We start from the raw sequence: 9,584 nt of genomic DNA on the forward strand, positions 1-9,584 counted from the left end.
CGTGCAGATTTCAAGGCCTCATACACGTCGGTTTTTTCGTAGTGTTCGAATTGGAATCCGATGGGAGCCCCCTTGGAGCGACGGCAGCCACAGGGGATGTGTTTTCTGCTGGAGGCCTGCACCGCCTCTGATGCCGTGTCTCCACGCGTGAAATCCTGGCAGAGCGGGGATACCGGGACTTTGTCAGGGACTAGCTGGCATGCTCCCGTTAAGGACGGCTAGTTGTCCCGGAGTCAGTCCACGTGAACCTCCTGGAAAAGTTTTAAATTATACTTTCCCTTAATCTGTCAATTTGCAAGCTAACAGGTGTCTAAGATTATATATAATCTATATATATAAAATATATATCTATATAATCTATTCATTTTTGTGAGAGTGTGAGCAGGGGAGGGGCAGAGAGAGAGAGAGAGAGAGAGGCACAGAATCTGAAGCAGCTCCAGGCTCTGAGCTGTCAGCACAGAGCCCAACGCGGGGCTCAAACCCACCAACGGAGAGATCATGACCTGAGCGGAAATCAGATTTAACCTGTTGTGCCCGATTCGCGAGCCCCAGAGACCTCCAAGGAGCCGACACTGATGCAAGTACAAAAGGGTCTTTATGACAAGCTCGAGCAGGGGCTCACCCGCCTGCCAGTGTCGTGGCAGCAAGGTGAAGCCAAGAACAATAGCGAACAGGGTTTTTAAGGAGTAAGGGACGGGGGTGTTACAGTACATGTAGCATCATCACATAAGCACCAATTACAATTACAGCTTTGACCAGTATCTGTGAGGTGTTCATTCCTTTTGGTGGGACCCAATCATGACTTTTGAGAATCCTTTGAAAATGACCAATTATGAGGTGAGTTTAAAGGGCCCACGTGGGGTTCAGGCCAGCAGTGAGAAATTGGCTAGTTTGTATCTGCAGTTCCCAGCCTTGATTCAGACCATAGGAATGTTTTTTTTGATTAGCTGAACTGAGGGCGGTCCGAGGATGGCTTTAGCCTTGAACAGTCTGAGATTGGGACTGGGATTGGGGCTACGTGCAGCCCGAGGTTTCTCTTAATGGAGGACTTCATTTTTGGCTTTTCAAACCCACTGTCCCACCCAGGTGACCCAAGATAATGTGAATGGTCACTATTGGAAGCCATTGGAAAACTGTAAACACATTGTGCATTTCAACCCAAGGCTACCACTGTCTTTGATATTTAAATTGTTCCATTTTTAAGGCTTATAGTAAATCTCTGCACGTAGATCTGGGAAACTACAGTAACAAATTCAGGGTATTATAAAAGTACCAAAGATGAGCTTGGAACAATCACAGTCTTTATTCCTGAGCCTTCAGCGATGACCCCTCCATTTCTACAGATTCCAAGACAGCCATTCTCAATCCTTTCCCTGCAGCTGGGAGCTCTCCCTGGGGATCCTGGGGGACCAGCGGGTCCATTCATTTCTCCCCTCAGTGTCACCTCCAGAACATGAGGGGACAAGAGTGACAATCACAGGGATGATGCTAACATGCACTCTGTCTACACTTGTGGAAGGGGAGCGTAACAATGCAGATTCTGATTCGGTAGGGCTGGGAGCCGAGCACCTGCCTTTCTACCGAGCGTGTCTCCAGGACCCCCTCCCTTTCCTCCGTCCTCTCCAGGATCTGCTCGGCTGCACTCTGTTAACCTTAAACGTAAATCTGCCGGTTATTGTATAACCAAAAATGGATTTGTCGGAGATGGGACCCCTGCCACAAAACAAACCATAGCCAACCCTTGGGATGGTGCAGAGAAGGCTCATTTGTAGAGTAAGGGCGGGGGGTGTTGTAAACAGAAAGTCCGTTGGAGTAAACCGGAAGTTGGGAGTGTATCGGCCTCTCATTGGCCGGGCCGTTGCCGGGCGGAGGACAGGCTCTCCCCAGCGGGGTCTGCCGCGGAGCAGTGGCCACAGGGCTGAGGGCCTCCCCTGCAAACCTCCAGACTGCACTCTAACCAGAGCTCCCACGATCAGTGTTCACAGCTTCAATGTGCACACGTGAAACTTAGCAGAAAAAGCAGAGGTGAGGAGTCGGGAAGGCCGGCCGGGTTTCCGGTCTCTGCGAGCGTGGGGAGAACGGTGGGCACGTGCGCTGTGGGTGAAGAGCCATGGTTACAGGGCCCCCACCCGCACGCCCCACCCGCACCCAGCCCTGCAGGCCTCCCGGCAGCCAGGTGCGGTCCCGGGACTCGTGGGCCACAGGCTGGGCCCTAGCGGATGTGACACCCGCATGCTGTCAGGGAAGAACCGCTCCGGGTCTGCCCTGCTTCCTGACCCTGCAGGCGCTACTGAGCCCCAGGGACCGGCCCTCAGCTGGGGAGAAGCTGGCCCCGCTCCGTGACCCTTTCAGGGGCCTTGAAGGGAAGAGCAGCTCGTGTCGCCACCCCTGCGCTTGCGTGAGCACGACACAGCTGGCCCGCCTCAGCCCCCCTGCGCAGGCGTGAGCTCTCCGACAGCTGCCCGCCTCAGGCCCGGGCCTGGCAGCGCCCCTCCAAGGTCAAGAGTACACAGACTCCCAGGCGGGCAGCCCAGGCTCCCGGCCGCAAGCGCGATCCCGCTGCCCAGCTCACCCACTCCCCCTGCACAAGGTGGCCAACGGGCAGGGGACCCCACCCCCCTGCATGACCCAGGACACATTATAAATGTTTTCAATTCAGACTTCAGGGTTAATCCACTTTTACTGTAGAAACCTCATCGTATTAAAAATATAAATAGTCCTACAAAATCTGAATCTATAAAAATGACCCCTTTCACTTCTGTGAAAAGGCGCTTTCAATAGGAGGTGAGCAACACCCACTGTCACTGTGCCGGTCCCCGGCCTGTGTGACAGTGTGACAAGCCTGTGCTGGCCGGAAGCAGGCAGCTCTCGCCGCCGCGTGTGGTTCTCATGGGAACAGCGAGTCCTCGCGTCGGGGTGTCCTCGGCCCTCGGCCGCCTCCCCACTCACTTCCTGGGCCCCGGCCGTGTGGCTCCACGTCTTCCGGGGTCTTCACCGAACACATGGCGGTGCAGACGTGGCTGGCGCTACACCAGCTGTCCCTCCCCGTCCTCCTGTCCGTCCCTCAGCAGGTGCAGACTGTCGTCGTCGTCGGACGTGTCTGCTTCCTCCTCGCTCCCCGGCGGCTCTGAGGGGCGCTTTATGCCCCGCTGCTTGGAAAGTGCCAGGGCGAACTGGATGTTATAGCGATTCCAGTCACAGCTGTGAAATCACACGGGAGTCGCATCAGTAAAGGCAGCAGCCTCTGTATCAAGACTGGGACTCACCCGGCACCCAGCCACCTTCTCTGGGAGCCTGAGAAAAACCACACCAGCCCCCCACCTGACCTCGGAACTCGTTTCTGACCCACCCAGCCCTGCAGGAGTGGTGGCCTTCAAGGACCCAGCTGTAAGANCTTTTAGAGAGCAGAGAGGGACGCTCCCAATCAGGTCATGCCCCACGTTAACAAAAGAAAGGAAAAAAATCACACTCTTGTCTCCATGTCGGCAGCCACCCAGTGAGAAAGAGCTAAGAGCTAAAGGACTAGTGAGGTGGGGGGCCTGGGTGGCTCAGTAACGACTCTCCATCTCCGCTCGGGTCACAGTTTGTGGGATCGAGCCCCGCGTCCAGAGCTGGCTCGGGACGCTCTCCCCTCCTCCGTCTGCTTACGTGTGTGCACTCTCTCTCTCTCTCAAAGTAAGTAAACTTTAAAAACAAACAACCCCCCCAAACCTAGGTTTGGCAACCTAACTGGAGCCTCCTCCCCAATCGATACACAAATGCCAACTGCACCCTTTGTGACAGCAGCAAGTGCCCACACGTGGGACTGAGTCCAAGGAACAACGCATGTGTCGTGCGTTTCTGTGAACACCGAATAACCAGGAATCAACCTCACGAGAGGCCCTTGAAGGTCTCTCAGACTGAGCTCTGTCAAGTCACGGAAACCTCAACAAAGAGAAGGCTCTCCCGCGCACGTGGCAGGAGCGACACAGACCCCCCCCACCCCCCGGTATCCCAGTGGGCGGCCAGGACCCGGGAACAAAAGCCTTCAGGAGAAAGAGCTTGTTTGAAGCTGAAGACTGAGGAAGTGGGTCAAGGACAGACAGAGGCCCCGCCTCTGAACACGGGGCAGTCAGCAGCAAGGACGGAGAGCACACTTGGCAACAGAGCTGGGACCCCGGGACGCTGACCCTGAAGACCGAACCTCAGACCCAGGCTCCCTGCGTGCCGTCAGCGGGCCCGGGAAAGGCCCAGCGGTGACCGCGGCTGCCACGGCTCCGCTCAGCCTCAGGGCAGGGACACAAGCTACAGGGACCACAAATGAACTGCCCGGTGACAGGACGGAGGCTTCTGACCGCGCACAGCACGCCCTCCAGGCTCGGCTGAGCGCACAGGCACTCGCTTCACTGGGAGCCGGGCCCCAGCCCCAGCCACCCCGCCCCGAGTCCCACCGGGTGGCCCGGGTGCGCCCAGCTCCTCAGGGAGGGAGGGCGCACCTCCCAACGTTCTGTCCCCAAGACGGACGACACGGGGGGCAGCCCCCTCCCGGCACGGAACCAGCTGGCGAAGGGACCCCCCACCCTGGCCGCCGACCCCTGCCAGCAGCACGTACAGTTTGGAGACGTCGTCCAAGTGCCGCTGGACGCTCTTCTGAAGGAACTGGACGGCCGGCAGCACCTTCCCTGCTCTGGAAAGGAGACGCGCCTTAGCGCGCAGCACTCGGCCAGGCGCTGGCTGCCCCCTCGTGCGCGCGCGCCGACGCCGGGGCCCCTGTGGTCTGCAAAGTGCAGCTGAGTGGCGGGTGGGGGTCGCGGCTGACGCCCCCCGTACCTGGACTTCAGCCCCTGCCCGTGCGCCAGCAGCAGCCTCTGAGTCCACACGAGGTAGAATTCCAGGTGGCGAGACACTTCAAAGGACGAAGCCAAAAACTCCAGCACTTTCTCCACGTACAGCTCAGGAAGTGAGGAGCTGACCACCTCGACTGCAGGGGGACGAGGAGACCACACTCACCCCGCGCAGGGCCCCCCACCTCGGGAGAAAAGGCGCGCAGGGCCTGGGCCCCACGCCCCACGTGCCGCCCCGCCCGGCGCTCACCCTGGTCCCAGGGCACCGACTCCAAGGCCTCCTGCAGCAGCGACCGCTCGTTGAGCCGGAAGGCCATGAGGATGGCCCTGGTGAAGTCCTGCTGGCGCAGGGCAGCCCGCACGCGTGCGGGCGTGACGCTGGTGTCCAGCTCGAACGGGTCAAACAGCATCTGGGCATCCAGGGAGTAGACGAGGAGCCCCTCGGTGGTGGTGGCCGCCCAGCAGCGCCCTGGGGGGGGGAGGGGCGGCTTCCTTAACACACTTTCACCTTCCCCACCTTCACTTAAAAGGCGCCGAGTCCGTCCCCACGGTCCCAAGTGCATCAGCAAGAGAGGAACCTGGGGACGCCTACCCCTCGCTCCAGCCCCAGCCACCGGCCCCTCCATGGCAGAGCCCGCGTGCGCTCGCCCACACCCCGGGAGCACCAGGCCCCATCAAGTCCTCTGTGAGCGTGTGCGCTTCTGGCTCTGCGGCCACGTCCACACCCTGACTTGCATGGCCGTATGCAGCTGCGTGTGGCTCTGCGCCCTTTCTGTCCCCTTCGATGCTGGGAGTGTCAGCTGTCAGCCACGGACAAGCCCGCTGCAGCCCTCCATCCTGTCCGCTCTGGGGACCGCACTTAGCTAACGGCCCCAGGCCCCGTGCGCACAGACCTGCCCTGACGCGCTTCAGATTGGCACACGTGAGGGACCCTCAGGGCAGCGCCCGCCTCCCCGGCTCAAAGCCCAGCGTGTCGGCAGAGAACAAAGACCACGTGTTACCCGTGGGGGACAACAGACAGCCAGGGGCTCGGTGACCAGCCTCGTCCCTGGGACAGAGGTGACAGGCCCGGAAGCCCCCGGGGACTCCCAGCACCACCCACCCACGGGTCGGGGCTCACCGGTGGGAGAGAAGCGGAGTGAAGTCACCCGGATTTCAGGCTTGAAGTGCCGGGAGCTCATGTCACCTGGAACATGATGGACGCCTCTCGGTTACGGGGTGGCCCCTCCCCCGCCCTGCTGCCCAGACCCCGCCCCACGGCAGGCGCAGCAGGGGAGTCTCACGCCAGGGCACCGATGCTGTTTCACGGGCGCCGCTGGCCTCCACGGACGAGCCCCTGGTGCTGGCGCTCCTGCCGGTACCCGGCCTGGCCCACCGACACCCGCCGGGTTCTGGAACCGGCCCTGGCCCAGCTCCAAGGCTGCGAGGGCGGGGCTCCAGGTCCCACCAGCCACTCTGTGCAGTGCACAAGCCACACGACTCACAGCGCAGCTCTGTGGGGTGGGGGCTCGTCCTCCCTAGCACCACCCTACGCGTCTCTTCTGGAAACCTATCTTTATTTATTTTTAATTTCTTGAAGTTTATTTATTATGAGAGAGAGAAAGCAAGACAGCACGAGTGGGAGAGAAGCAGAGAGAATCCCAAGTGGGCTCCACTCTGTCAGCCCAGAGCCCAACGTAGGGCTCAAACCCATGGACTGTGGGATCATGACCTGAACTGAACTCAAGAGTAGAAGGCTCAGCCAACGGAGCCCCCAGGCGCCCCTGAAATTTGTTTTCCAGTCTGCGGTGTAAGTGCCAATGGGTTCCAATCAACGGCGTGTAAGTCACTGAGGCGAGGCTCCTGCCTGCCTGGCCCCAGCCACCTGGACCCTCCTCAGCGACACTTCGAGGGCCTCTCCCCACAAACAGTGTGCCGGGGTTCTTGACCTTGGGCTGCCCAGCACGCGGGGCTGGCTTCTCATGGGTCCAGCAGACCCCCCAGTCTCTCCACCCTCACCGCCAGCAGCGCCAGCTATGCTCAAGCCGTGACAATCCAGGTCCCCAGACAGGCCGAGAGGCACCCTTGCTCATCACCGAGGACTTAGAGACCCTGTTCTCGTTAAGAGGCTCCTGAGAACGTGCTCGGTGCAGGCAGGGGCCGCTGCGGGGCCCACAGCGATCATGCAGTCCTGCGCCCATCACCCAGCCAGTCACTGAGAAGCCACCCCCCATGGGCAGGGCGGGCCCCAGGCACATGGCCAGGACAAGCCAAGGCCAGAATGAGCTGACCCAGGCCTGCACCTGGGGCCGGCGGGGGGATGGCACAGGGAAGCTGCTTGCCCGGGGCCAGCACACCGGCATCCTCGCTGGCAGTGTCCCCTCCTGACGGCCCACCAGACCAGAGGTCACCAGACCTCCCTGTGAGGGGCACAGCCTCCGTGGGTCTCCTGGACCACCCGCTCCCTGACCCCGGAGCCCTCCCTACAGCCCACGCGGGGGTGAGTGTGACACATAGGCCGGGCACTGGCCGCTGTGGGAAGCCACGGGCCCAGACAGGCAGGGGGGCCTGAGGCCCCTCGAGTGTGACGGGAGACCCCGGACACGGTGGCTGTGGCCCCAGGAGGGAGCAGAGCCTCTGTCACGCAGGGAAAGCAGGCGGTGGGCAGGGTGGCCCACTGCGGACACGAGGGGCCCTCCGCTCACCTTTCTTTACCCCCGGCAGCGGGATGGCGACTCCGCCCTCGGCCCCGGCATCCTGATCGATCAGCGCCAGGTTGCCAAACTCTGTCATTTTCCTTCGGTTCAAAAATTCCTGCCGGGGCAAAGCTCTAGATGTCACACTTGTCCCGTCCCCGGCCTGCCTCACATGCCAATACTGAAGGAGACCCAGCCCCATGGGGGCTCATGTCCTCACCCCTGCGCAGCAGAACCTGTCCTCAGAGCTGCTGCGGACGGGCAGGGGCCCACCACCACGGCAGTCAGATTCCCCGACGCGCCGCCCCAAGGGCTCCGGTCAGCCTCCACGAGGCCGGCACCTGCGCGGCGTCTGCTCCCTCAGCCTGCTGTCCTCAGGGAATCAAGGACACCCACCCCCAGAGTCCCATGGTCCCCGGCGAGCCAGGGCGCGGGAAGGGCGGGGGCAGCGCAGGCCCGGGCACTCGCTCACCTCCATGGCGTCCAGGGAGAGGTTGCAGGAGATCTCGAACTTCTTCCTGAGGATCTGCTCCTTGACGTGATAGATGCACACGAACTTGGACATGCCTCCCGCCAGGATGCTCTGGCCGTCCGCAGAGTAGCACAGAGTCGTGAAGGCCCTGAGCAGGGGGGACACAGGTGCTCGCCAGCCAGGACCCCCCGGCGTGTGGTCCTCCTCTCGAAGCCCAGCAGGCACCCTCCTCGGGGCTCCGGCCCGGGGCTCACAAGGCGCAGTCACCGGCTGTGAGGCAGCACCCGCCCCCTCCCCGAGAAGGGACCTTCCGACAGACACGGCCTTTTCATGAAAGGACCACGCGTCTCCAGTCATGATGTTTCCTTGCTGAAATCAGAGTGAGAAGGAGGCCACCGTGCCTTGCACCCGCATGGCAGCCATGGGCAGGGGGGCCTCCTCGGCCCTGCACCCCTAGACACCGGGCACGTTCAGCCCATCCGCTCGGACTCGAGACCACGAACTTGGCCGTGAGAGACAACCCTCACACACACCAGATGGACAGAAGAGAAAATAAACACGTTCACGCCTAAAAGACCACCACCGAGAAACTGAAGAGAAAACACGGGACAGGAAGAGGTCCCGGGGACGGGTCTCGGGGAGCCCCCGTCTCCAACACGTACACAGCTCTCGTGACGCACACTTAAAACGTGCAAGGGCTCTGGACAGACACTCTCCAGACTCAACTCCCAGACGGCCAGTCGGCCTACGACAGCGTCTGCCAGCTTCAGTCCTTAGGACGAGGGAAGCCGGCGCCACGCGAAGCCAGCGCCTCACGCCCGCCCCACGCGGCTGACAGCAAAGCTGACACTAAGGAGCGCTGGCGGTGAAACTGGGACCCTCCCCGCTGCCGCGGGGGATATCAAATGGTGCAGTCACTATGTAAAACACGCCGGCGGCGCCTCAAAACATGAACCTCAGCTACCACGTGACCCCGTCCCAGGCGGCACACCCAACCGAAGCGAGAGCAGAGGTGCAAACGCCAGTCCCTGACTGTCCATGAGGCCGAGGAGAGCTGAGGACACGGATGCCCACCAATCGCAAACCCAGCCCAGGCCCCGCCCCCGCCCCCCCCACTCACTGAGGCACTCACTTCCCCTTGGCCGAGTGCTTGGCGGTGACCTTGTCCAGCTCCTTCCTGCCCGTCTTGAGGTCATGCCGGCCCTCGATGGAGCCCGTCTGCACGGCATTCTCAGGGTCCCAGAAGGTGATCTGGGAGTTCAGTGTGGCCACGGCCAACTCCGCCCCGTCGGGACGGAAGATCACAGCCAGAGCTGAAAGGAGACGCGTCATCAGAGCTGGGGAAGGAGCCTGGCCCCAGCAGGCGGCCGCCCCCTCCATCCTCAGCCAGTGTCCACGCAGGAGCCGGGCGGGCTTGGGGGGAGGCCCACGGAACCTCCCCCTGACAAGCTCCACCCTGCGAGGGAGGCCCCGGGGCCTGGCGCTGATGTCGGCTCAGAGCCACGTGGGACCCTGTTGTCGGCAGGGCTTCGACGGCCTGGGGGGGCAGGAGGGTCCAGGTGGGGTCACGAGGCCAGCCTGGTGGGGGGCACGGGGTGGGCGGCAAGGCCAGGC

At 61.7% G+C, this 9,584-nt stretch overlaps 1 protein-coding gene across 1 annotated transcript in view; it reads right to left on the reverse strand.

The window, feature by feature from the left end:
• Positions 1 to 2,661: 2,661 nt before the first annotated feature.
• PWP2 (PWP2 small subunit processome component) overlaps positions 2,662 to 9,584 on the reverse strand; it is a 14,585-nt gene continuing 7,662 nt past the window's right edge. The window contains exons 14-21 of the mRNA XM_077755432.1: positions 9,103 to 9,283; positions 7,971 to 8,118; positions 7,508 to 7,616; positions 5,944 to 6,009; positions 5,074 to 5,292; positions 4,810 to 4,960; positions 4,592 to 4,666; positions 2,662 to 3,201 (exon numbers count right to left, since the gene is read on the reverse strand). Of these exons, the coding sequence (XP_077611558.1) occupies positions 3,027 to 3,201; positions 4,592 to 4,666; positions 4,810 to 4,960; positions 5,074 to 5,292; positions 5,944 to 6,009; positions 7,508 to 7,616; positions 7,971 to 8,118; positions 9,103 to 9,283 (1,124 nt within the window). The 3' untranslated portion in view covers positions 2,662 to 3,026. The remainder of the gene's footprint in view (positions 3,202 to 4,591; positions 4,667 to 4,809; positions 4,961 to 5,073; positions 5,293 to 5,943; positions 6,010 to 7,507; positions 7,617 to 7,970; positions 8,119 to 9,102; positions 9,284 to 9,584) is intronic.

The sequence above is a fragment of the Crocuta crocuta genome, unplaced genomic scaffold (assembly GCF_008692635.1).
Source record: "Crocuta crocuta isolate KB4526 unplaced genomic scaffold, BGI_CrCroc_1.0 scaffold675, whole genome shotgun sequence".
Lineage (NCBI taxonomy): Eukaryota > Metazoa > Chordata > Mammalia > Carnivora > Hyaenidae > Crocuta > Crocuta crocuta.